Raw genomic sequence first — 27,541 nt, forward strand, 5'->3', positions numbered from 1 at the left:
TAACCACCTTGCAGAAACAAGAGCTCCCGGACAGAAGGGTGTCTGTGCAGGGTTACCTGAAGTGATCCTCCACAAAAGGTTGAAAGAACGGGGCTAGAGACATGGCCTCGTAGTTAAGAGCTGCTCTGGGACAGGACGCGGGCTTTGGTTTCTAGCACCTTGAGAAGGCTCACAAACACCTGCAGTTCCAGTTTCAAGCCTTCATCTGCCTTCTGAGGGCACCACACATTTATGTGCCGCACAGACATACACATAGACAAAACATTCATCCACATAAAGTCTCTGATCTTTGTTCACCTGTAAGATTAACCTCAGGATTTGATGAGTCCCTAAGGGGAACCTTCCTGCGTGATGCCCTCTGTGCACCTTTGTGTAGCTGCTGTCTAGGTTGGGGCAGTGCACTCCACAGAATGCCTCCACTGGCCAGTTGGAAGGCCAGTGCTGAGAATGTTAGTCACCTCCGGAGAGATGACTGGTTACTAGAGTGCTGTGTCCTCTGGGCTAGGTGAGCATTTTTAACCAACCCTTGGGCAAGTGTGGTGCCATGGTAACTGATGGTAAGCACAACGAACTAAAAAAGGCTGTCAGGCTCCTCTACTGTGCCCACTGAATAACCCCAAGGCCAGTCTAGTGACCAAACAACTGGTGAGGCATCTATCTGGGAGGAGGGACCAGAAAACCTAGAGCTCAAGAGGGGCAGGAAAGACAAGGAAGGCAGTAGCAGAGTAGAGCTGGCTACAGCTTTCAAAGAAAGGGGGACTGCAGGGGACCCCGAGAATCCTGAAAGTATCCCAGGAAGGTCCAGAGAACATGAATCATGGCTCTTGCCCTCTCAAGGGTAGATGCCCCCTACCTTCCCGTTATTAGCTGGTAACTGTTGAGGATGAGCACCCTAGGAAATGGCACAGGTCTGGCAGAAGCTGCATGGAAGCCCAGCGCTCCTTGGTAACACTTGGGACACTAAATAGATGGCCGTGATGGCAGTCCTGGAAAAAGCATGTCCCCAATGTAGGCCACTCTGAACAGCTGATAGAGTATAGAGAATCCTACAAGCAAAAATTGGAGATCAAGACAGCAAGAGGTAGGCTGGAGAGATGCCTCAGAGGTTAAGAACACTGGCTGCTCTTTCGGAAGTCCTGAGTTCAATTCCCAGCACCTATAAGGTGGATTACAACCATCTGTATTGAGATCTGATGCCCTCTTCTAAATAAATAAATAAATCTTAAAAAAAAAAAAAAAAAAAAAGACAGCAAGAGGTTCCCAGCCCCCAATCCAGCTTCAACCCACAGCTCCGGACTTTTTAGAAGCACTGGCTAAATTTCAAGTGGGAACCTGTCCTTGTAGTTTATTAGACTGGAAGATCTGCCCCTTATGGAACAAGGAGTCAGGGTAGAGTGACCTGCTTACCTTGCAAGAAGGAAGTTTCTGCTGAAGCCAGCAGTGGCCCTAGTACCGGATAGGCTACTGAAAATGGCAAGACTGAAGACTAGGTCTGGCAACACCATGCCTCACCACACCTGTTGTCGTGGAGCAGTGCAGGGGAAGTGGCAGTCTGAAGACAGAACCTGTTGGGGCCCTGCCTTCTGGGTCAAGCTGGCCCTGCAGCTGCTCTGAGAAGCCAGTACAGTGTGGCTGTTGCACATGGAGCCGCCTAGGTTCCATCTCCAGTGAAGTCCAGAACCTTGCTGTACAATTCTCAGGATGTTTCAGGCTCACCCAGCACTGCTAAATGATCTTCCAAATAGGGGTCAAGTAGTCAGTGGAGGCACAAAACACTCAGGCAAAACTTGAGTTCTGTATCAATGGCAAATCTGGAGTCTTCTCAACCTTTACTATTGATCCCTAAAGGTGCTATCAGCCAGCTGCTAACATGGGAAGCATGAGCCTTGTAAAGATAAAAAACAGTATCTCTCAGACAGATGAAAAGAAACCAGAAGTTTCCTCAGCCTATACTAATTCTTAGAAAGCAAGTGTCATGTCCTTGTCTTGACCTGGGAGTACACAGCATTTTATTCCCAAATGGGGTTGGAAATCCTAAATCCTACCTAAGACATTTTCCTGAGGATTTTGCAAACTCTTGATTTAAAAGATCCTTAGTCCTAGATGCAGAACTACATATACATCTGCACCAACAAAAAAAACCCCCAAAAACCCGGACAAGCCAATAAAAATGTTCAGTCACATGAAAACAAAACCACTTTTGGAGATACCCACAATTAATGAGTTGAAACTGGAAGTTGCTGGGAGCAGAACGGAAATGTATCTGAACTTACCCTCTATACAAATGTAATGGATAAAGGTACACACATACCACAGCTTTCTTCACAGATGTTAGGAACACAGTGTTTAAGATTGTTACATGACAACACGTTCAAGATAATGAGATGTCCTGTGATGGCTCAGAACAAAGCAGACTCATACTAGCCTCATTCTGAAACAATATATGATGTACTACTTGGTGAAAAACCTAAGGAAACCCAAGAGGGCAGATGTGTTGCCATGTGTCCAAGATGAATCCTCTGATCTCCAGAGAGAACTGGAACCAGGCAAAAGAAAGCCTTGCTTTTCACATTCAGCCTTTTGTAGTATTCAGATTCTTACATGTCCACTTGTCATTGAGCATCTTCAACCCCACCCCTCTCCTTTAGAGCCTGTGGACGCCTTATCAACCAGTTCCAAGGTCAGCTATTTTATGATGTTCCCAGGAAGACCCTCTATTTTATCTTGCCATCAGAACAGCAGGACCTCTGCCTGAGGAACAGGCAGCACTCAGAAGAGCTGAGGTTGGATTAGTCCATCCAGAAAGTTCAAGCTAAAACATCTAAGAAATGACGTATTAAGGAAGTGAAGCTAAAAACAAAGACAGTGGAGAAGCAGCAGAATGAAGAGAAAGGTCTTGTATTTCACATAAGAATGCACTCAACTCAGGAGTCTCACCAGTAGAAATTTATGGTAACACATTTTGATTACATGTGTAGGTTAAAAAAAAAAAAGTATTACCTGCCAATAAAAATGCAGGACCAATTTTCTTTTAAACAGTGGGTTTACAGACAAAAATGGATCACACACTGCCTGGATAGGGTCAACAGAAAGTTGGACTGGTGGGTTATGTGCACCAACTCAGGAACCCCATCTATTGGAGAACGTTCCAGAGAAGAGGACTACTTCTGAATGATACTCCCCTGCAAACAACTCTGCATCAGGGATTGCCTGACAGGATAGTCTGGGGTAGCCTAGAACCCAAGCAGGCACTTCCAGCCACATGTGCACAGTTCCCTCACCACCACTTCCCCGAATTCTGCAAACACCATGGGACTCGGGTGATGGAGGAAACAAATCCCAGGATGGTTTAGATCAAGAGAACAAAGTCACAGTTCTGTCTTCAGTGGTCTTCAACAGGAGTGAAGAGTTGGTGGGACTGGAAGCAGAATTCTCCCAATGGCCATCAGATGAAGCTCTTGCCTTTCTGGCTCTGAGTAACTGTCTGAAGAACATGGTCCCTCCTTCTCCTCCTCCTCCTCCTCCTCACTGTTCCAGAGTATGGGAGGTGCTGGACTCTCTGGAGCCCACAGAGAACATAGTAGAAAAGCAGCAGCAAAGGCTCTCCAAGAACTAGCACCACTGAGGAAGCCTCCTCCTCCAGAGAGCTCTTCCACACCTGCACACCCTGAGAATCTTTGGAGTTCAACATTCAGAGTGCTATCCAGCCCAGCAATCTGACCAGTCAGAGCTGTCCACACTTGAGCTTGGACAGTGTGGTTGACTTGGGAAATGGCTCCTTCAGCAACAAAGTAGGTGGTGCAGGGAAATTTGAGCATCAAGAATTATCTCCAAGCTGTCTGGATACTGCCACAGCCAGGATGACTCTGACAGCTGCTCAGGTAGCCTACAAACCTTCAAAGCCCTGACTGGATACCAGGAGATCTGTTACAGGGAGTCTTTCTGATACTGGGCCTGCTTTGATCACCCCTTGTGGGTCTTGTAGATCTGAGTCCCTGCGGACATAAATTTTTCATATTCCATTGTTGATCCTCTAGGAGAAAAATCACCCTGCCCCCACAGCCTCTCCAACTTCAGGCTGGTGCTTGCTTCGTCCTATCTTGAGGTGCCAGCTCAATGGCTCAGACTCTGTGCCCTTTCCTCAAGAGTCACACGAAAGAATTGTCTCACAGCAGGCATTAACATCTTCTCTTTTAAAAAATAAATATTTATGTAAACTTAGGGAAGAAGATTCAAGGAATCTCCTTCCCAAAGCACAAATGTCCCACATGAGTCAAACCAAGATGAAGTCCACCAACTCACTAATGAAATCCCCCTCCCCAGAAGCTGCTCTGATGAGGGGCAAGTATGCAGAGGAATCATCTGCCTCCCAGCTCCTCAGTCCCCTTTGGTGATGAGGTCCTCAATGTAGGCATCCAGCTCGTCATCTGTGTTGATGTCTATGTCCTGGAACAAAGTGGGGTGGGGGTCAGCTGGGGCAGGAAAACAGGTTGGGGGGGTGGTGGGACTGGGCCCAAACTCCATCCTGTTATCTCTTGCCCAGTTGTCTGTCTCTCACTCCTGCCCTTCTTCTAAATCTCAGTTATCCTTTGTCATCAGTCATTGTGCATGCCCAGGAAAGTATGAGAACTTTCTTATCAGGTTCTCTGGTTCTAACCTGCATCCCTCCAACTAACTAGAGTGTCTGATATTGAAAACTGGACTATGCTGCAACCCTCCAGTGACTTTCTGCTCTTGTGTTCAAACCACATACTTAGAGGTCCTGCCTCTTCTACCATCTACCCTACTACAGCTTAGTCAGATCCTAGTCTCAGTGCAAGTATCTCTTCAGAGTCCACTCTAAGCAACCTAGACAAGTGGCTTCCCCAAGGATTCAGTCTCTTATTAGTTACTTCACAGTACCACCCCATTTGTAGCTCTAGCTTCTCCACAAGCCTGCCCTCAGAGATCAGGCTCCCAGTGTCTACTGTGTAGAAGACGTTGCCTAAGGGGCAACGTCTCACTTCTCCACTACTCAACCCCACCTGGGAAACCATTTAGGTAAGTAAGAATTTTGTTTATGGCTTAAAAGGTTCTCAAAGCAAACTGTATAGTCTGTGCGGTCTGGCTGGGATGAGGCCCAGGCAGCTCTATCACTTCAAGCCCTCTTGTCAGGACTCTGAGCAGCCAGTGTTGGAAACAAAGACTCCTGTGAGTGGCTGGAGTCCTGTGAGAAGTCCAGCCCCACTCCCTGAGACCAGCTGGTCTATCTTCTACAAGAGCTGCTTGGCTTACCTCCTGTACTTTTTGCAGGAGTGCTACAATGTTGGTCCTCAACTTTTGTAACTTCTCCTCTGTCTCACGAAGCTTTTTCTCAGAGGTGCGCAAGCTCTCCTCTGAGGCTTTTGCCCGTGAGTCAGCACGGCTTTGGTAGGAATGGCACAGATTCTGGAGCCCCACCTCATACTGCTTGAAGTATTCTTTCTGTGGAAGGAAACATGGTAGGGGCCATGAGTTCAGAAGTACACTTGGTTTTATTTCAGTACTAGGGGAAAGCAGTCTTCAAAGAGGTCTTAGAGGCAGTCCGTTGGGGATACCATAAGAATGAGGACACAATGCACTCAGCCAAGAGCTTAGTAAACTGGAAGGCTGTCTTACTTTTCTACATAGCAAAAGAGGACTGTGGGATCATTCTCCTAGCTCAATCACACCTCTCTAACTCCAGAATAGGACTTCTATATCCAACACAGTGTTAGGATCAAAGATCTATCAGGCACCCACCAACACCAATTATCCCCAGATTTGTACAGTAAATAGTTGTACAGCAACAGAGCCTTTTATTATGAAGTGGCTATAGTAGTTAAAAACAATTTTAAGTCGTATCCCAGTATGATCTGCTCAGAAAGAGCCACTAAGAAAGAGGAAGTCCTTTTCATGGGCAAAACCACCACAGGTCCTGGATGTCCAGGGCAGTCTGAACAACTTTAGCACCAATTTGTTTCTGTGAAGGTTGCATGAGCTGCTACAGTGAGGGGCTTCTGACTGCTGTTTTGCCTTACAAACTACACTATGATCTCACATCGTGATACCAAGAGAAACTTCACATTCTACATAAGAAATATCTTGGCCGCACAAAATAAATTTTAAGTCAAATGCAAATATCTTGAAGACAATTATATTAAACTTTTAATTGTGAAATTACTAGAGAACACCATTTACACAGTGATAAGGACAAAAAAATGAACAAAATTGTAAGTTTGGTTTTAGAAACTACAACCAGAAAATCAAAGCTGTGCACTAGTACTGGTAACCACTTTTACAAAAACAAGCTAGATAGTATTTTTAGAATCGGACAGTCATACTGATTCTGTTCTGGGCTGAGCGGCAGTGCCTACTGCTGAGGTCCTGCTTTACCCTGGCTTTTGCTTTGAATTTCACAAGTTGATGCCAAAAGTAACAAGTCGAAGATGTTTGTTCTCCTAGGACCTCTGGAGAGCCCAGTCTAAACAAGGGCAAAAGCCAAAGCCTGGGCTGGGCTTACTTCGAGACAATAATGTCTCAGGACTCACTCTACTAAAGATACCCCTATAAAGGCCAGGGCAGCAGACAAATCAACTTGTATGTTTCTGTAAATAAAGCCATATTCCCTGATGGACTGCCTCTAGATACTTTCAGGCTATAATTGCAGAGGTGAGTAGTTATCAAACACCATATAGCCTACAAACCCATTATTATTTGCTAACTGGCCCTGGGCATGGTTCAGATCAACAATTCCTTCAGCTCCAATAATTTTCTACATAATAACAAGCATGAGGGGACAACTGGGTGTAAAAACCAAGTCAGGCCAGACTCACCAGAGGAAAAGATATTAGTTCTTCTGAATTCATAGCACTTAGCTCCTTCTTGGAGATGGGGAAACTTGGAGGCAAGAAATACCGCAAGCAATTCCTAAGTAGGAAAAAAAGGAGGGATAAGAACTCACAATAGCATGGAAAAAGTGAAGAACTATTGTCAGCCCTAAGGAAAAGGCTAAAGAAACAAACCGAAGAATCTGGACCAGGAGGTCAATAGTCTCATGGTTGGTACTTGAGGCAGTAGTGTCTGGCTCAATGTTGAAACCATCAGAGGTAGAGGGCTCTGGCAAGGCCACAGCCTGCTGGGTCACCACAGCTTCCTCCTCCTCACCACCTTCTTGCTGCGTGTCAGGACTCTGATGCTCTGGAGAAGGTGGCTTCATCAGTCGTACATCTTCACTGCCTTTCTCTACCCTATGGGGGGACACAGAACTTATCATGTCTGTCCTAAGCTCCTAATAGGCTGCTAGGAAGGACATGAGGGTACTTCCTCCCTTTACTCTAGCTGACTTCTGCTATTCTGATCTCACAGAAGAGGGCATTACCAGCGGTCTCTTGGTGTTGTGTCTGTGGGCACGTAATCAAACTTCACTTTCCACCGAACCACATTCTTGCCCATCTCTACAGCTGTGACACGACCTGTGTACCATTCTCGGTTCACACGTACCTCTACATGCAGTCCTTTATCTGAGAATTCAAACACAAGTGAGAATCAGAACTACATCAGAGCTCCCACCTCAGCCAGTGCTGTATTGTAAAAGGTAGTCCCCAGGTGGGTCCCTCGGTATGCACCCTAACTTAGCAATGCAGATTCTTCCATCTGTCATAGAGCCACGACTCGGACGAGTGACTTGCCAAGGGCAAACACCAAAGAATTAGTATCAAAACAAAACAAACAAAAACCACAAGCCAAGCATCATGATGCATATGCCTTTAATCCCAACACTGGGAGACTAAGCCAGAGGATTACAAGTTCAAGGCCAAACTGGACTATCTAATAAATGTCTGCTCAAAAATCTCAAGCATTACAAATGAAACAAAACATCATGAAGGGATTGCTGGACCAACTGTAGATAGAGACCAAGCCCAGGAAGCTGCTAGCTTAAGGAGGAGGCTGACAGTGAAGGCTCTATTTCCATTTCCACCACAGGCTGACAGGGACCTCCCCAAACTTGCCTTTCTGAGCCTTCTTGAGTTCAGCTGGGTCATCTTCCCCAGCACTGTCTGAAAGCTGCAAGGAGAACAGTCTATTAGAAGCTTCTTCAATGGCCTCTAAAAAGTAGTAGTCTTTTGTGTTACTGGTCACCCATGGTCATCGGCTGTAATACATCTTCTTGTGCTGTCCCAGGTATCTACCCTTCTGCCATCTTTATGAACAGAAGAGCAGGCAAGGGACACATTCAAGTGATTCTAGACCCCTAGGTGTACACCAGTATATACTGACCTGTAATTAGAATAAGTCTCAAGATCTACCTGGCCCCATGTTTCTTAACATCTGGGTAGCAAGAGTCCTTGAGAGGTCAACTAGGCTCAAAGTCTCAAGTCATGAAGACCATGGGGACTAGCACAGGCCCAGTGAAGCTCATGTGACCACCCACCTCATTTGCCTCCTTCTTCTCCTCCTTCACAGCAAACTTGCCCCGTTTGCATCTCTCTTTCCTCTTCTCAGCTTCTTCTTCAGCCTCTTCCTCATCAGAGACTACAAGACTCCGCTTCCGACCTGAGGTTGCCTACAGCAGAAGAGTAGGAGCATGAAGGGACCCTCCCTGTTCAGCCTCTAAAATGCAGGAAGATTTTGTGTAGCCTAAAAAAACTATTCCAAGGAGTTTATGTCAATTCCTACTTGGAATTACTCAGTACACACATAAGCAACCTTCTGGCCCTTACACTATGTGACTTTTGACAATAGCAGCCACAAGAGAAGGCTCTCAGAGACCTCCTTGACACACAGTGACCATTGCCATAATCTACCAAAACCACCTGTCACCAAGTTAACAAACTATACCGACACTGTAAGAAGCTAGTGGAGGTGACTCAAGTTTACAGCAGACCAAGGTTGGGTCTGCTGGGTAAAAAACTCACTGTCTAAGTTCTGAGCAAGTCTCTTGTTATGTAGGCTCCTCCTCTTCAAAGGCATCAGAAGAGTTTTAAGATTCAGTGATCCTGGATTTCTCTACTATAACTTTCTTTCAGGCAAAACATCTCACCACAGAATGTTTCACAGGTGGCTCCGGCTTCTTGACCACTGGAGTCTTGATGGCTTTTTGAGCGGGGACATCCCGAAGGTTCTTAGAGTTAGGGAGTAGAGATGGTGATGGGGGCTGCACAGGAAGGGTGAGTCGGGGTACAGTCTTGATGGGAGGGTTTGCAGGCTTTCGGGGTGCCTCAGCTGGCTGGAGCAGCCTGGAAGTACTAGTTTCTCCTCGGGCTGCTGTAGTAGGCGGCTTTGGGGGACTGCTGATAACCGAAGCCTTTCGGAGTTGGCTAGTTGGTCTGGAAGTATGAATAGAAGGGGGTCTGCTAGGAGCATTCTTGATCACTGCAGGTAAAGGGGGTGACCGAGGACGCTGAGGTCTCCGCACAGGTTCCTAAAAAAAAAGCCCACAGACAGTGGGAACACTGATCCTAGCTTAAGACACTAGAAGAGCCCCACCTCCCTTATGCCCCTGGGCTTTACTTCAGTGGAAGGTCTGGTAGTCACTTCTAAGGGCAATTTCTTCAGGTCAGCTTGTGAGCGGATGGGTGTAGTTTTCTGCAAAACAAATGCAATGACAAAATTGTTTGCAGTCTTTCTGGACCCTCACTATGCGCCTGGGGCAGTGATCAGTTCTAATTCTGAAAGCTTTCTATTATCACCTGAAAGGCACTATGTGTGTGTATGCATGTATATATGTATACACTATGTACATATATACATATACACACACATATATATTTATATATATAAAGGGTACCTATGTAACAGATTCAGCAATTGCCCGAGACTGGGGAAGTCTTTATAACTTCTAAAAACGAAACCAAAAAGGTGGGAAAGGACTGGTGAGGTAAAGTTGGCATGAGGCCAGAGAAGTAGGTGGGATTCAACATGCTTAAGACATTTCCAGTTAGTGAGTATAGTGTACTGAACAGACACAGAAAGAAAGGAAATTAGTTTTGCAACCAATATGAAGTTGGGGGCTATAGAGATGGCTCATTGGTTAAAAGTGCAGATTGGTCTTGTAGGGCACCAGAGTTCAGGTCCCATCACTCACAACAAGGATCTGATGCCCCCTTCTGAGTCCATAGGCACCTACATACACATTCCATGCATATACTCATGCACAGACACAATTTTAAAATAATAAAAATAAATAAAACTTTTTTAAAAATGAAATGACATATTGGAAACATTAAGTACACATAAAAATTTGATCAACCTTAAAAATAAAAAATAGCCGGGCGTGGTGGCGCACGCCTTTAATCCCAGCACTCGGGAGGCAGAGGCAGGCGGATCTTTGTGAGTTCGAGGCCAGCCTGGGCTACCAAGTGAGCTCCAGGAAAGGCGCAAAGCTACACAGAGAAACCCTGTCTCGAAAAAACCAAAAAAAAAAAAAATAAAAAATAAAATTAATCTTTGCTAATCAAATTTGCAATATAAAGATAATACTTTTCTACATACGGGTAAAAACGGGAGGGGGTGACTGGGAGGAAGGTGGGGAAACTGCAGTTGGGATGTAATATATGAGAGAAGAAATAAATAAATAAATAAATAAATAAATAAATAAATAAATAAGTAAATAAATGAAATGAAAAACAATACATCTTCTGCAAGGTTACTTGAGAAGAATTTTTTTAAAGCCTTAACATTTTGTAAACTTCCAATTTCACAAATTATAAAGAAATGATTATGCACTAAAAATAATATATGCATATATTAAATATACATGGGATGGTTTCCTGTGACTACTAAAAATTATATATATTTTTATGTGTAGGCATTCATGCAAAATTGGAAAGAGCAACTCCAAAGAATCTTAAGTCCAAGACCAGCCTGAACTTAAGCTGAACTCAGTGAAACATAAAAAAAATAAAATAAAAAGCAAGAAAAGGGTTAGAGATACAGCTCAGTAGTATAGCTTGCCTAATACATACAAAACTCTAGTTTAATTTCTGATGGGAGGAAGAAGGGAAAAAGTTATAGAAATATTGAGTTAATGGTGATTTCTTCTAAATACATTGGACTGATTTGGATAAAGAAACAAAATAGTTTGTTGTCCAAATAATCAACCGGAAAAGTGTTTGGAACTCAGGCTTGAAAAACCTTGGTGGGAACACATGGTGAGTGGAAGGGACAAGAAAGCCACTGAAAGCCTTAGTCCTGGACAGACTGCTGACATGGGCTGTTTTTGCCCACTTGCCCATGACCGAATACCTGAAGAGCTTCTAGCTTTTCCTGCTGCTGGCGAATTTTCTCTGTCAGCTGCTTTTGCTTTTCTTCCTGTGTCTTTAGGTCCTTTTTTAATGTCCCCAAGGGAACCTTTTGCTTCTGTTCAGAAGCTTCACAGCTGCAAAGAGAAGAAACTGATGGCAAAACAAGGTTCCAATAGGACAGAGACTTGCTGTCTTGCAACTACCACAGAGCTTCCAATGCATAAAAATGGTATGTGTTACAGGACACATTTATTCTTCCTTCTTGGGTACATACCATGTGCAGCAGCCAGAGATGTGATGCTATGAAAACACCGACCTCAAGAAATACCCCAAGGTGGAGGGAACAGTGGTAGGCTTGGTGAATGTCGAGTTAGCTTTAACTGTCAAATTGACACAGCCTAGGGTCATCTGAGAAGAAAGCCTGGATTGAAGAACTGCCTAGATCAGACTGGCCTGTGGGCATGCCATGTTTGTCAGGGACTACCTTGTTAACTGATGAAGGGGGCCTTAGCCCACTATGGGTGGGTAATATCCCAAGGCTTCAGGCTGTATAAGAAAGCTGGCTAAGCATGAGCCTGAGTTACTGAGCCAGTACACAGTATTTCTTCTTGGTTCTACTTCAAGTTCCTGCTTGAATTCCTGCCTGACTTCTAAAAATCATGGACTGTACTTGGAAGTATAAGCCAAATCGCTTCTGGTCCTGATGTCTATCACAGCAACCGAAAGAAAACTACAACAGGGAGAGAAGGGTAATCACAATCCTTGTTAAAGAAAGGCTCACCGGTCCTGCTCAGGATCGGGGTTCATGGAGCAAACCCAAGTATCAGGATAATCTTTTTCTACTGAACTCAGCTGGAAGGGGAGGGTTCTCCATTTCAGACACAAATCTGCAAAAGAAAAAACACCCCTCCCTACAGGTCAGCCACACCTATCAACAATTACTGGAATCCAGATTCCTCACAGCTAGGTCCCCAGCCAAAGAGTGCTACCTAGCGCACTTGTTCTCTAGAGCCATTCTCTTAATCTATATTTGACTCACATACATAATACATTATCGATTACCTAGATTTATGTATTCAAGTTCACCTGGTATAGTCAGCAGCTGCATTCAGAGATGTAAAGAATACACATGTGAGATTCTAAGGCCTCCTACGTCCTATCGTGACTTTCTCAAGATACAAGGTGTTCTCTGCTACCTGAGAATCTATCGAACATAAGATAGCAGTATTTATCTGATGCCAGCGGTTTCTCCAATGCTCTGATATGAAATCACTCTAGCCCAAGGGAGTTCGTAATAGAACTGTCCTATCTCCGCTGCTATGTAGAGTGAGAAATCTCTAGAAAATAAGAACTATGTGTAACTAGTACGTAGAATGTCTTGTCGCTATCAGATGCGCAACATTGCGCAAAGATCAGCCTTGTTGATGGTTCAACCCAAGTTTGTATGAATATTTCAGCTCACATGTCAGAGTGAGGACCACATAGAGAAGCGTAATGTTAAGAAGAGTATACATCGACAGGAGGCTGTTGTTAGTGAAAGAGTTCAACACTATGTTACCAAACTGCTATGCACTTGACCAGACGATTTTGGACTACTATGTGCGCTTGTGTGAAAGACTTAATAGCGGCCCTTGCGCGATAATTGGTAGACACTCTCGCGCTGACCTCGGATCAGACTGAGTGGTACTAGCTCCTGCTGACCATTCTCGGCTTGATAATGGTGTAGACACAAATATCATGCCAACAAAATCGTTCGATTTGAATCCTTCTTGACTCTGGGCTAGAAGGCAGTAGAATCTGCCTGAACAGTGTCACATTACTAATACTTATGAAGGCAAAGGGTACTGTACTACGCTGCCGTCTGTCTTTCTCCTTAACTGATTTAAAGTCATCATCGTCTGCTACTCACTCAACGTCATGCTCAGAGGTTCACATGCTTACAATAATGAGCAGTGCTGTAGCCCTGCTGTCTCCTGTTAGTTACACTCTACATATCTGATTCACTGAACCTAGCTTTCCCAATGAATGGTCAGATGTCTCCTTCTTATTGAATTAAAGGATACTCGCGACTCATAGTGCGAATCCCCCATATGCTCAATAGACCTGTGTCTCTTCTATGAGGAGCTTACTCCGTTAGATTTCAGTCATATATAGTCTCTTTAGCTTATGTCCTGTATAAGGTGTAGGCTCCAGAATGATCAGATGGACGTGGCACTAAAGTCAAACAACACCCACATTAACCCCAACACCTAACCACTGCGAAGGATCATTCTTCATGACTACTCATCAGGCCTGTCAGCCAGTGAACCTCTCTATGGTCCACTTGTCTCCCTGTGTGCTGTCGCGCACCTCTCACTGCTCTGCTAGAGGAGCTTACCTCCTAGCAGCTCTCGCCCGCTTCCACCTTGTCGGGAGACCCAGCTCTTCTGAGTATGGACCTCTTTGACAGGCTGTGCCGTACACAGTTGTAATAGTAACATGTCCATCTACTCACGTACTTGTGCGAATATAGACCACCAAAAAAACCATTGTTCCTCGTTCTGTTGAGATGCCTCTATAGAGTAGTGATAAGGTCAGTAAAGCATATAACTATATAACGAAAGGACCAAAACGGCTACTAAGTCTATTTATAATCGATTAGGCACAATAAACTGAGAGTGATACCGATAGCATAATCTGCCAGTTGTTTAGAATGATCATATATGAAGTAGACTAGAGTGTGTTGTAAAGCATTTTTATACTTCTAATAATTGCCTGTTCGCATCTCAACTGCTCTGTACTGGTCAGCTACGCTTCATTGGTCTCCATAAACTATAGTTAATTGTTTTTGTTTTCTTGTATTTAATTTAGCCTACATAACAGGAATGTAGCGTGATATTTTTACACTACTCTGAAATGTGCCTCTTATATGATATCTGCATACACGAAATCCGCTCTGCCCCGAGGTGATAGAATTGAATTGAAAGATGGTTGTAAATAAAAGTATAATTCAATGTACTTAAATAATCAGAATATAATAATCTCTAAAAAATCACTATAGTTATGTATACCGCAATGAGTGAGTCTCAGGTGTCATAGCATTTGTGTTTTCAATGCAGCAGTGCTTATAGCTCTCACTCTGCAGACCAGGCTGGATTGCTATGACATCAGAAAAGTGATGAGAAAGCAACATCATGTCTTGCCTCCAGTATATCATGGAAGTATCGTTATTTAGACACAAGGATTAAAGAGATCGTTACAGAATCTATTACAACTTATCTCCTCTAGTTATGTCTTAACATGTTAAGTAATGAGTATACTTGTTAATATATGGCAAAAAATATGTAAATCCTAGAATATCGTGTAGAGAGAAGAAGTCACCTTAGTACGACGATCCAAATGATATAAATCTTGGACCGTAAAGAAATTATGAGTCGAAGCCTCTAAAACTGAGGCACTAGACATTGGAATGACCAGTGTTCACACTAGCAAGATACACAATCATATATCTCTGAGAAAGATGATCAAACATGCTTAAAATTGTGGAGCCTGAACACTTATTCATGTACCAGCGTGTCAATTCTGTATATAGCTGGTCTAATAGAGCTAAGGTCAGCGACCTGCTATTTGTATCTCACACGCGAAAACATTGTCACCTGTTAATATGTTCTAGTAATAGAAAGAGCCCACAAAGTAAACTTCGACTAATATCTGAGCTACTTCTATTTCACATTGAAGTAGACGCAGCGAAGAATAACATCTTCTGAAGATATAGAAAAATTAAATAAGCTATATGCTTATTGCTCGAGGTGCGGTACAGGAGGAGTCCAACACCGTGATCCGATAGCATCTCATAGCCGTAGCCATGTACGGTATCTCGTGCGTAGCGAGTTTCAACAGCGCTGCTCTGACTCTAATTAATAGCTCTATGACCTTGATGATGTCGCAGGACCCTCAAAACCGTGTACCATGAGCACTACGGATATATACACGCTAGAATACTCGAAAATAACCAAACTAACAGAGAAAATGAAGAATAAGAGAAAGCACCAGTATCAAGACTACGCTCATAAGGGAGTTTCATGAGTTTTATCTACATGTGTTTGTGGTATTTATTTTGTGCAATGGTTTACCTCTAGTACTGGTGACCATAGTATTGTAACAAGCTTAACTAGAAAGGATATACAGAAAAATGAGCGCAGTGCGGAGATGTAGGTAGCTGCTCAGTATACTCACCTAGCTCTCATCCCTGCTCATCGTGATCAGCAAATATCTAACTCTAGTCTATTATGCGCTTAATCACAGCTCAAGTGACTAGTGCCTCGTGCAGAAGGCTACACACATTCGTACCCTTATAAGTGGGCAACCTCTGCTTTGTTGCATTAATGACGACATTGTCATTTTTATATAAGCACACAAAAGCGCTAGTTCCAAGTACTCTATCGCTGCTTGAAATACCTGAGTTATTTCTGACTCAGAACCCTGTTTCTACTACGCAGTACGTTGATGGGCTGTATTTACCCTGAGACCCATGACCGCATACATTATGTATCCTGCCAATGAAATTCACTGGAATGTTTCCCCTCTGCGAGGGAGGAAGGGAGGGTAGGTGCTCCAGGCCCCTATGAGAAGCACATCAGGTAGAATTTTCATATTCACAATCGGCTCACCCTATATGCTCCTCTAACTAACACATCTGAGAGAGTTATTGCCTTTGCTCCTGACAAAAAAGATGACCTGACTGAGGCGGACATAAACTTAACATAAGCTGTTATATTCCTCTTTTACTCTATAGGTTCAGGATACTGTGAATCCCTATATGAGGCCACAGGTGATGAGCCCACGGCACAAGTGAGTGGCCTGCGCGTTTGCTGAGTGTAACCATAGAGAGTCCAGCCCGTGATCAAGGTCTGACCACCATTCGTACTTACTCAATGCTCGAGGTCTTCCTCTCTGCCCTACCCAGCCATTCTTTGTCAGCAGTTAAAATTGAAGAACATAAAATAGGACGTTATAACAGAACTCTTCATTACCCTGTTGCATGCTGATTTCCACAGCACGTGCCCAGTACCTGCCTCAGCAGAAGACAGTCATATAACAGTATAAATGGGCTAGCCTCTATGTGAGTGTAAGCACCTCTGCACTATTTGGGCCACCTCCTGTGCGCGCGACTGACATTTAATCACATACTTGCCTGTCAGGGAAGAGAAGAGAGAGAAGGTACCAGAAAGGAATCTGACATTTCAAAAACGGTGCGGATGTGGTACAACGGTCAGGGTATGTCATCTATAGCATTAAATTTATTTACTCTCTAATACTCTGCAAGTTTGCTAAGGCAGGTAGGAATCACTGACGTAATGATGGCCAACATGGATAAAGAAAATGTCCTCTATCTCAAAAACATAATCCCCAATGAAATTCGCTCATAGTTATATACATTCCCATCTACTTCCTCTTAAGCTTCACAAATAAATTCACTATATAGTTAAATAGAGAATATATATTCAATTGGTATAATTACACCCGGTGTTTGAGGAAGTGAGTGCGTTCAGTGCATTATCCTGGAGGCCCTGGAAGAGATGTGCTTCAGACTATCATTGCACGCGCCTGCCAAAGCTGAGGAGAGATCAGTGTATCAACTCTTCATTAGGGTAAATACCAAGTAATATGTTGGTGCTGCTCAGCCACATTAAAGCTATTTCATGGGCAGGTCATAGAGATGTATATCTCAAATGGTGTTGGAACACATATCATACTTCTTCGTCCTATAAGTGTAATATGACACTTATTAGTGATGTGTCATCCTGTTATAGAGCATCTCAGACTCCAGCATAAGAGTATACCGATATACCAGTCAGTCTTGGTACAGAGCAGCGTTAGTTCATAGTCTATGTATGAGACACTACTGCCTCCTGATGAGATTCATATAGTGACGGGCACAGATTGCGATGTATAATCTGCTTCTAGAGATGTAGAACAGTGCGCCTCTTTCCCAGGGCTTTGGATTACATGAGCAGTGTCGCCCACAGCACTCTATCGCGCGTCCTATCCGAACACAAAGGAGCAGAATTTACGCAATTCTCTGATTTCGCTATCAGATGCTCTGCAATCTTCATCCTCTTCCTGTTCCTGCCGTGGTCTTAAACGGTATCCATTGCGTATACTAATGTACATATCTGAGATGCAGAAAAAAGCACCTGTAGGAGTGCGTAAAGCCATGCAGTGCCGCATTTGCTGCCACATTGAGCATCTTCAAGCAAAGTGTGCAAGTCACTGTACTCATGTCTTCACTCTGTCTTGGCTGACTCCTGGCATATACCTTGTGGTTGAGAACATGTAAGTCCTAATTTGACAGTATATTAAGGCGAAGAGTAGTGAGAGTGGGCGAGAGTGTGCCTTATCTATATCTTCGATCTGTCAGCAGCGCTGGTTGATCTTGACTGGTCTTCTTGGTGGCTTGTTGCTTATAGGGATCACTGATTCTCGATAAGTACAAGGAACAAAGCCCAGTGCTACATCACGCCAATGAACGTAACACCCTATCTTCCGTGGCCTGTATGCCGCTTTCTGAGGCCCTCTATGACAAGACTATTGCTTTCCCTTTTTTGCTACTCTCTCCACATCATAGGAAGCACTAGTCCCGTACACACTCACACTGGGCTACTCACATCAGCAACTGTCTGTCAACATTCCATCTCTTTCCTCACTCAGTGCCGAGAAAGGAGCCTCTCTGTGGTCATAACAAGACAATACTATCTAGTTCGAGTGTTGAGATGGCGTTCAACCGTATCACTCAATTCTAATTTCTACTACCAATCTCCACGCACTAGACTCTATAGCGCTAGTCTAGCTCTTACTTGGGTTAGTAGTACATAGCGAGTCAGGAGAGTCTCTTGGTCCTGACTATCCTTGCCAATGCCACAGAATGAATGATAGAGAGATCCGTGCAATCAGGGGGAATCGTGAAACTTTGAGAGCACCCACTAGCTAGAGTCAAATAAGAGCTAGCGGATGTTTATAGAGACTGTGGTTTCTGGCTATCCTGAAGAATATGCAAGTTGATAAATTCGAGAGTCATCACTTCCAATGCCAACAGTAAAGCACCCGTACAACACTTATGCGCTAGACTTCCTTTCTGCTACCTCTACTGTTGCACCTTCATTCACGATCAATGCGTCTACTTTCACCTAGTGCACCAGAGATGCTTAGTCATACAATTTAGTGTATAGCTTTACTACACTTACTGCGCTAATTCATTGCCCAAGCACCAGGTTAAGCCCTACACAGACACTTTAGCTGGCTCAGTGTACAGTGCGTAAACCTCTAATTGCTTAGGCCGAAGTTTCAACGATCCACTAGTAACCCGTGCCTCAAGTTTTATCTAATCTGTGTCAGAATGAGCATGTTCCCCAGAGGGGTAGAACATGCGTGATTGCACTAATCTTTAGTTTTGCTGAGGGAGCCAAACTCGTATACAGAAGCCTCGTGTACACTAGTAAAGCCAGGTAGGTAAGATCTCCATCTACGAGCGTCTAACATATACCTCTCACCTCAAGAGATATAGCAGGCTAAACGCGAGTACGTCTTCCATTTATCCCTGACGAGTCTCACTGTTAGTGGCGAGATCACAAGTAGCCCTCTCCATTCCTAGCCATCGCGGACGCCAAGCCACCTAGCAGTCCATTAACATCATTCGCTGTCGCTGCTGCGGTGTCATAATGCCCATCACTGAGATATCTTTTGGATTTATATTTGATGCTTGTGAGTTAACCGGCACATGCTCCACTTGCGAGAAGAAGCTGAAGATTAGAAAAGATAGTGTTATCACCAGTGTATCACCTGAGGGAAGTCTCAGAAATTCCTTCTCTCTCATGCCTATGATCAAAACACAGTGCTCTTACTCTAACGAGCTCTATGAGGCTTTGAGAGCATGCGCTCACATTTTTCTGCTGAAGCATATCAGTGATACGCATACGCCTAGCTTGCACCACTATTCCGGAATCTTTTACAGAACTGTGCTCAGAAAGTTCTCACTCGTGTAAGGTTCGCATTGTGGTAAGGAGTAGAGAACTTGTAGTTACTAACGAACATGTGCTCAATGTTGCAGAGGACTTCTCCTAACATTGTCTTGTGACAGGGGTTCCCGTGTTTCGAGTCATCCACTTAGCAAATGAGATACTAAGTATAACCCTCCTTTAGTTTTGTAGTGCAGTGAGAGACATCGACTAAGAACACTGTAGCATAGGAGGAGACTGTCAGAGCCACACATATAACTCCAAACAAGCGTATATCTATGTTCATTGTCGGCTAATGTAGCTGAGCATGCAGGTCTTCATCTTGCTCTGGTCTTCCATCAAATCTTTTTTGTTAAGTTACCACGTAGCTCGTAGTGTCTTGGTCCATCAAACTAGCCTCATACGAATAGTACGCTCTTCTATGAGATTTTCATGAGATATGGACCATGTAGTCATTAAATTGATATCAGGGTAGTCTATTAATCAGATAATCTTGGCGTAGTCTTTGTTAAGCTCGCTTAGTGAAAGACGTAGAGGAATGAGACATTTATTTTTGTGTGCTGTAGCAACTGTGATCTATGGTCCTGAATCTGAGAGCAGCGAGCTATACGGATTTACAACCTAACATACTCAGTAATGTCTATTTTCTGCCGGTATACACTCCTACTACCAGGCACATTATGCAGTCACTATTCCTCCATAGTAGATTATCACAGTATAGGAGAGAATACACTCCCAAATAGATACATACTAACTAATCAGATATGCACCTACAACTAACAGTGTTCGTCTGATGTCTCCTAAAAACTCAACAAGAGAAGGCACGAACTACAAACATCAAACAGTGATTTCACTCTCACGATAGATGCGCAAGTTATACATGAAAGAGACTACAGCTGCGAATTCCTTCTTATTGTGTCGCAGTTGCCCATGATGCCAGCGTTATATAACTAGCTCACGATCATACCAGTCTAGTAGGCGAACAATTATTAACCTGCCCACTCACCCCAAGAACGCCCGTAAGTCTGATCATCCCTCATATAGGTTATATATGGAAAGATTTAACCTGCGCCTCAGGTGGCCACACTGCAGGCACTACTAGGTTCACGATATTAAGTAGGGGACTTACTTAAACATCTGGATTTGCTCAAATTATGAGCTACATGCGGGTGTGCTTAATATTGGTGAGTAAATTCGCGTTTCAAACATTATAGCGAATATTATTTTAGTGATCTATTATTATAAATTATATCAATTCCCTTCTTCTTATCATATACTTGCTTCGTGGAGTGGCTTACTATCAAACCTCTGCAACACCTTGCTCCCAGCTCAGCGCCACCTAAAGCAGAGCCCACAGGGGTTGTGAATGAGACTTACTCCTCTGCTAGCACCTGAGAACCATAGGAAGCCCAGTGTACTCATGGGAGTTGCAAGCCAACAAGGCCCACACAGGATGAGACTCAAAGATCAAGTCCAAATGTGCTATAGCACGCGTCTCGTACTGGATGAAATAGTACTGTATTACGCAAAGAGAGTATATTAACTGAGACGTAGCTGGTAGACTTTGTGGCTAGAGTAAGTGTGCATTCAGCGCAATACAGGAGGATCTGGTATGGTTGGGACACACTTCTCCTGAGACATTCCTAGAAAGAATCGATCTTATTTTATGCTGTGCAAAGCTCTAGCATACTGAACGATACTATACATTAATTAAAACAATAAACCTTCTAAGGTATCCAGACAAGTATGTGGTAAAATTTTCTATCGATTTTCTACAAGTACGCAAGCTTCCATTTCATTCTGGTGAGTGTGAGTGCTTATTACCTATGGCAGGATTTTATAAAGCAGCCTCTCACCTGCTGAGGATGAAGCACCACCTTAAATTGTATTCTCACTAACGTATTCACTGACTGGCTCCTCTCACTTGGTTCAGATTTTCTGTGGACAGGAGGAATTCTGTGTAGTGAAAGAGATTCTCCTTCAGAGGTATCATAGTGGTCACCAGATCTTCATTTTTCTTCTATGACTTCTGGTCTCACTATATCACAGCCTCCTCTCAAAAATGTTGGGCGTGTGACTTAAGGTCGTCATGAATCCTGTTCTTGTGAGCACTTCTTTAACGTGATCCTATACGCTGCGAGTACATTAGCCAACAATATCCCAGAGCCTGAGTCACCTGGCGCTGCCAGAAAACACAACACAAGAAAAAGTGATGAGAGACATCAAGAAAGGCGATATGCGAAGGATGGAACGGTGATGTATGGTATAAGAGCCGAAGGAAAGAGATAAAAGAAAGAACGCATAGATATTAGTACCCGAACTCGATAGACACACCATTACTTGTTGCGATGCCGCCGAGCTACTATGGCGTCTGTACGAGTTGTCCTCCCTCATAGATTCTTACTCCTTTCCATTCATTCCCCAATGTTATGAGCGCATTATCTCCAAACTGCCCACATTGAACCTGCAACTCTATGAATTCCGTTCCGTGTTACCACCCCGCCTTCCAGTGAGTCATCAACAATACGTGTACCAGTGAGGCTCACACTGCATAAAACTGTTCTCACCACGCTGCTTCCTACCATGCACGTCTCGCACTAGCCTCTCACTGATCACTCTAGATATACATTTCTAATCTAAAACAACTGCCTATATAGACCCATTTAAGATATTGCTAACAAGTGATTCTGTCAGGAGATGCTTGATTAAAAACATCCATTCACCCAATATACTAAGTACGACTGCAGCATTAGGGAACAGCTGCCCCATGTCCCTGTGATTTCCATACGACACCTCTCTCGTCCAGCACCCTCAAGACTTAAGAAATGCTTGCCTTCATGCTGACTCCAAAGATCCGGACATACCGAGGCCATATATGTTCTGAATAGCCTCAGCCCTCCCCTGGAACTGCGAGAGTGGTCCTTCATCGTTCCTACTCTGTCTAGAAGTTTGCATGCTTTGACTAGCCTTCAGTGTATTTTTTCTTCGATAACTATGGTGCAATGTACCAACACACACATTGTCTAGTCAGTCCTGAACAAATCAACTGGACTGTTTCGCTTACAATAAAATGGTAGGAAACAGGTAGAACCGAGCAGTCCCTTAACACTGAATTAGTTTACACACAAATTTATGTGCAATCGTCAAAATGACGACGCAGTACAAATTCGAGTATTCACTCGTCTCACAAGACCAATAGAGAGGAACAGCTGACACTCTATTTGCCAGTGGTCTACTTGGGTGACCGCATGGCATGGAATTCCTTATTCTCCATGTACGTCGCCAGATAACCTCTTCATAGCTCTTAAACCTCCCCTTTACCTTCACTAAATCCATGAAGGAAGAGAGGAGACCAACCCATCCCTACTCCCCCACCATGAAAATAGTTCGTGATTGACAAGCCCACTAGTGATCCCTAATGCCTCTTATTCCCTTACCAGATCATGTAGGCTTATGAGCAGGTGATGGCATTCTTCTGATCAGTTGAGGCCAAGCACATAAGTCTCACATAACAGGGTGATACAGTGACCGAATTAGATACTACTCAGACCTCTTTGTCTCAAAAAAGAAAAGTTTCTTCGAGCAAGAGCTATCTGAGCTCCGACCGAAATCTACAAAAGCTATTGATCTATAGGGGTCATTTGTATATTAGAGCTAACCACTCTGCACAATCTGATTACAAAATATAAAAAGTCTATAATTGAGGATAGAATATATGGGATGTCCTTTGTACTGCGATGCAGTGATTCTGTGCCAACATGGATTTTTATGTTTAGGTATTGAACTGCAAAGCTAGTCACCACAGTGAAGCCAAGAAGAGAGAGGATCAGATGGCATGTGTACACTTCAAAGGTGGTGCTGGCAGACATATGCCAAAGCCCTGGTTCTCCTTGTATGTAGCAGCCAGTGGCTTAATTAACTACTGCTGCAACCATCTCTCCAGCCCGCCGACAAGCTCTATATCGTTGAGAATAAGAGATTATTTACCTTTGCTGTCTTCAGAGATCTATGAATAATCACTTCGTGTTAGAACGCACGCTTCGAATGATCAGGCGTGGGTAAGGCCTCCCTAAGTTTAATCAGTGAGGTCGTGCAGGTACTGGATGTTTTCTCCCTCCAATGATACCTTTACCTTGCTCTTACAGCCTACCTGCGGTGGTTAGGGATATCTGTTGGGCCTGAGATTCAATGGCTTTTGTCTGATTATCTCCAACTGATGATGGTATTATGAATGCAAATCATATTGCCTCAAGTGAAATGTATAGTGAAATGTGCATATCACTAATTCCTTTCTTTGCAACGAGAAAAAATATTCATCATGAGTTGCGAGGTCATAACTAAAGGAAAAGGACATCAATCAGAATATCTGACAGCGCCCAAAAGCAGATGCCCGACCTGGTAACAGTTCATGGAGACACCCCCCACAGAAATGAGGTATCCTGCAGATAAGGAAAAGCTTCAAATTCAACTCTCACTGCTTGTCACTTCACAGTCTCATTCTCTAAAACAGAACAGCTGTTGTCTGATGTACCTTGAGATTTCACTTCCTCTCACATAAAGGTATTATCTGCCTTACCACCCTCCAAACAATACATCCACTCATCTCATCCCATAAGAGCAGACAAGTGCTCCAATTCTATAACTCCAAGGAGCTCAGAACCACAGATAAACCCAGTAAGTGTTAGGCCACAAGGATGAAACCTACTTCATCAATGCCTTCTTCCTCATGAAAGGTACGAGACAGGAAGAGGCAGGTCATGGTGTCTTCCTTCTTAGTGAAGAGGATAAAATCCTTCCCGATGCGCATTGAGCCCCTGAAAGGGAAACAGAAAAGAGATCACTCTCCCAAGGACTCAAAGCTCATCTGAAAAGGGAGAACGTCTTCTGGACGTAAGTGAGCATGACCAGAAGGCTCTCCTCAAGACAACCAATGGCCCCAGTCCCAGGGGAGTCCCACAGCCCTTGTCCCCTCCCACTCAGCTAGCACTCAGTGCTGTGCCTTCTAAGGGTCTCTGATTCCTTAGGCTATAACTTTTAACCTCCTTGAGCAAACTTCCCTTCCATCCAAGGGTTTCTCACCATCCTTCTAGAATATATCCACTCAGACCACAAGCCCCAGGTGAGTTTCCCTTTCGGCTTACTGCCACAACACTAGCAAGTGAACCTGCTTGAGCTCTAAGTTCATGGGGTCCTCTGTGACACCATCAAGTTCAACTCCAGCAGTGGACACCCTGAACATGTCATCTTCTTTTTGGGCAACACCCAAATCCTATCCTGTCCTCCTTTCACTAACACAGAATCCCCTCCTGTCCACTCATCAAGGGGAACACTGTCAAGAGAAGAGTCAAAAGATGAGTCTCATAAGTCTTTGAAAAACCAGCATGAATGCAACATTTATCAAAACACAAATGCTAACTTTTTTTTTTTAAATCATGCTATCTAGTCCAGCTCAAAATTTGATCTTTGAAAATAGTTCAAGGAGGCCTACCTACATCCATATCCAGCAACTCCAGCCATTCCCAGTCTCAGAATTGCTTTGGCTACTTTGAGCTCATTCTGATGCAGCCTTGAGTTCTCTTCTACAAGGCACACAGCAGGGTGGTAGAACACTTGCCTAGCATGTGCAAGGGCCTCGGTTCAATCCCCAGAATCAATGGAGAACAAAACTCATAATGGAATCAACGGCTTCCTTCCTGTTTGGCCATGTTAATCCTCATGGAACAGGCAGAGACAGGTTTTTCCAGGCAGCACAGGGCAGGGTAGCAGTATACAGCAGCTACAGCAGCTACAGCAGCTACAGCTACAGCAGCAGCAGCAGCAGGAGGAGGACTGTCCACACTCAACACTGAGCTGTTTAGCTCCTTTGTTCTGAGCAGCTCCTGGGCTGTATGGCTATTATCTCATTAGTTCTTACAATCTCCCGGGAGAAGACAATGGTAGGAAGCCTCATTAATTTCTACCTACAGTCCAGACAGGCATGCCAGGCACACAAATGAATCTCATGTCCCATTTCCCAAGCACTTACGAAAACTCCCAAGATACTGATAGATAGATACCCTGAGGGCTATCAATTCTCCTTTCCCTTAAATCTCATGACTACTTTTCCTGTAGCTTGTGGACAGCACTGCCCTTACTCAAATTTGGCAAGACTTTCTTAACCCTATTTTTTTTTTTTCACTTCTGTTTTTGATCCTGACTATAGGGTCTGATTATCAGAAACCCCAAAACACCACCTTCTTTGCTAAACCCTATTCTCACCACAAATCACCTCGTATAACTTCTGAACTTTGAACACTAGATGGCTCCAGTTCAATGGGACCTTCATAAAAGCCTCCTAAACATGTTGATAAATCGCATTCTAACTCTGTACACATTTCTTCTTCTCAGTCTTCTAAGTACTTTCTCAGTCATATTTTACTGGTTCCTGAGGAGAGTATCAGAAGTTAGGACTTCATTTTCTCGGTTAGGAAACCATCAGAGGTGAAACTGCGTTTGTGGAACTGGTAGGACTAGACAGGAGTTAACTATTGGAGACCTAAGGTTTTACAGCTCTTAGATTACCTTTTCAGAACCCTCTGGGGAAGGTTCCCACTGTGATCGTAGACTAGGGACTCTCAAAGCAATAATACCTGATCCTAACTATTTGGTAAGTATGATCAATTTGCAAGAAGCTACAACTTTAGTGACTAACTGGCTGGATTGAGATCTGAACCTTTGACCAAAGTGAAATGGACAGTCTTTCTAATGAGAAAGACCCGGTTCATATATTCACTCTTCACATAAACACTTTATACTATTAGGCAAGTCACTTCACTCCTATACATCTCAATTTCTTCATTTGGCAATGTTAACAAAACCTACCTATCATAGGCTAAAGTATGGTTTAAATTATATAATCCACACAAAGTTTTTAGCACAGTACCTCCTGGCACATGGGAAATGCTTATTATTAACATCTGGTTCCTTCCCTGAGAAAAAAAATCAAAGCCCAGGAACCAGGCCCCTGGTTTCTTTGGAAGCACTCTCTTCTCCACACCCAAAGCACAATGCACATGAAGGCCAATCAAGGCTGCTGACAGATCAAACCACCACCCTTTCTCAAATAAAACAGCACGTTTCCACAGCAAGACTGAAACATGACTCATAATTTCATTTGCACAAACTCCAATTCCACTAAATCTTATTCCATTCAAAGGTATGTACAGCTGGAAGTGAGCATTTCAGAAATAGAAACCTTTTTCTCAGGGCTTCACTCAAAACCAGAGCAACACATTCTAAGCACTAAACAAGTGGGAATCAAGGCCTGAGGGACGAGTCCCAACAGATGAAAGGTAGAAGATGGGTCTCCTGCTATATGGCCTTACAGGATGCCCACATAGGGTACTCTAGGAGAAATGTGTTTCTTTTGTTCACTCTGGATCCGCAGTGTCTGGCACAAGCATACTGATACATTGTGAACTGACTCCCTTGCCATCTCAGATATGCCCCAGCCCCAGAAGAGATCCACTCACATTCTCAAACACAGGATAAAAATATTACTCAATAAGAGGAGAGAGAGTTCTAGAGAACAATGTTTCAGATATTCATACTACTCAATTTACTGAGAAAATTCTGCTAGACAGCTGGTAAACTACCCCCAGTCATCAATCCTTTCTGACTCTCTTACCACTCCAAAATTAAAGTCTGGGAGGGACAAAGGGATAGACAGCAAGACCACATCAGCCCTATGGCAGGCTTCCAACATACGTACGATTTTAATCCATTGCCATACTGCCCAATTTGGGTGGACTCAGGTGTTCGTTTGGCTGACTTTCCAAACTGGATCACACTGGCAGCATCACCTCAAGTGGTAGACAAGAGAAAGTAAAAAGTTAGCATTTCTTTCCCAGACCTCTCCAAGTTAGAGATATGAGTCACGTTAAATACATGCATGGCTCTGTGCCAGCAAAACTTCTCTCCAAGGAAATTCAGTCATGAGATAAAAGATCCTTGCCTAGTGCATCAATACCATCACAGTGCTGTATGTTGTTACTAGAATGTGGTAAACAGTCTCAAGGGAAGAAGCCTCAGTAGTTAGGGCTCCAGGATGTTGTGCAAGCTGATAAATACATTGTCAAGAGACAGGTAATCTGATTTCAGGTTGACATTCGTGTTGTCCAAACATTTCCTATGTTAGGACAAGATCCAGCAAACACACAGTGTAATTAAGCCTGAGATGTTGCAACAGGCTTCTCATTCCCCAGGTGGATTTTCTAGCCACAACAGTGAGGTCACAGAAAAGCAACTTTAATAGTAAACTGTTAT

The 27,541-nt window shown here is 43.7% G+C and overlaps 1 protein-coding gene across 1 annotated transcript in view; it reads right to left on the reverse strand.

Annotated features, from left to right (window-relative positions):
* Positions 1–2,882: 2,882 nt before the first annotated feature.
* Positions 2,883–27,541, reverse strand: part of Morc2 (MORC family CW-type zinc finger 2) — a 42,380-nt gene continuing 17,721 nt past the window's right edge. The window contains exons 5-18 of the mRNA XM_037208247.1: positions 26,988–27,078; positions 23,925–24,051; positions 13,621–13,693; positions 12,025–12,154; positions 11,245–11,377; positions 9,511–9,585; positions 9,041–9,421; positions 8,432–8,563; positions 8,010–8,064; positions 7,379–7,520; positions 7,023–7,247; positions 6,834–6,927; positions 5,275–5,463; positions 2,883–4,446 (exon numbers count right to left, since the gene is read on the reverse strand). Coding sequence (XP_037064142.1) covers positions 4,378–4,446; positions 5,275–5,463; positions 6,834–6,927; positions 7,023–7,247; positions 7,379–7,520; positions 8,010–8,064; positions 8,432–8,563; positions 9,041–9,421; positions 9,511–9,585; positions 11,245–11,377; positions 12,025–12,154; positions 13,621–13,693; positions 23,925–24,051; positions 26,988–27,078 — 1,916 coding nt within the window. The 3' untranslated portion in view covers positions 2,883–4,377. The remainder of the gene's footprint in view (positions 4,447–5,274; positions 5,464–6,833; positions 6,928–7,022; positions 7,248–7,378; positions 7,521–8,009; positions 8,065–8,431; positions 8,564–9,040; positions 9,422–9,510; positions 9,586–11,244; positions 11,378–12,024; positions 12,155–13,620; positions 13,694–23,924; positions 24,052–26,987; positions 27,079–27,541) is intronic.

The sequence above is a fragment of the Peromyscus leucopus genome, chromosome 7 (genome assembly GCF_004664715.2).
Source record: "Peromyscus leucopus breed LL Stock chromosome 7, UCI_PerLeu_2.1, whole genome shotgun sequence".
NCBI classification, from domain to species: Eukaryota; Metazoa; Chordata; class Mammalia; order Rodentia; family Cricetidae; genus Peromyscus; species Peromyscus leucopus.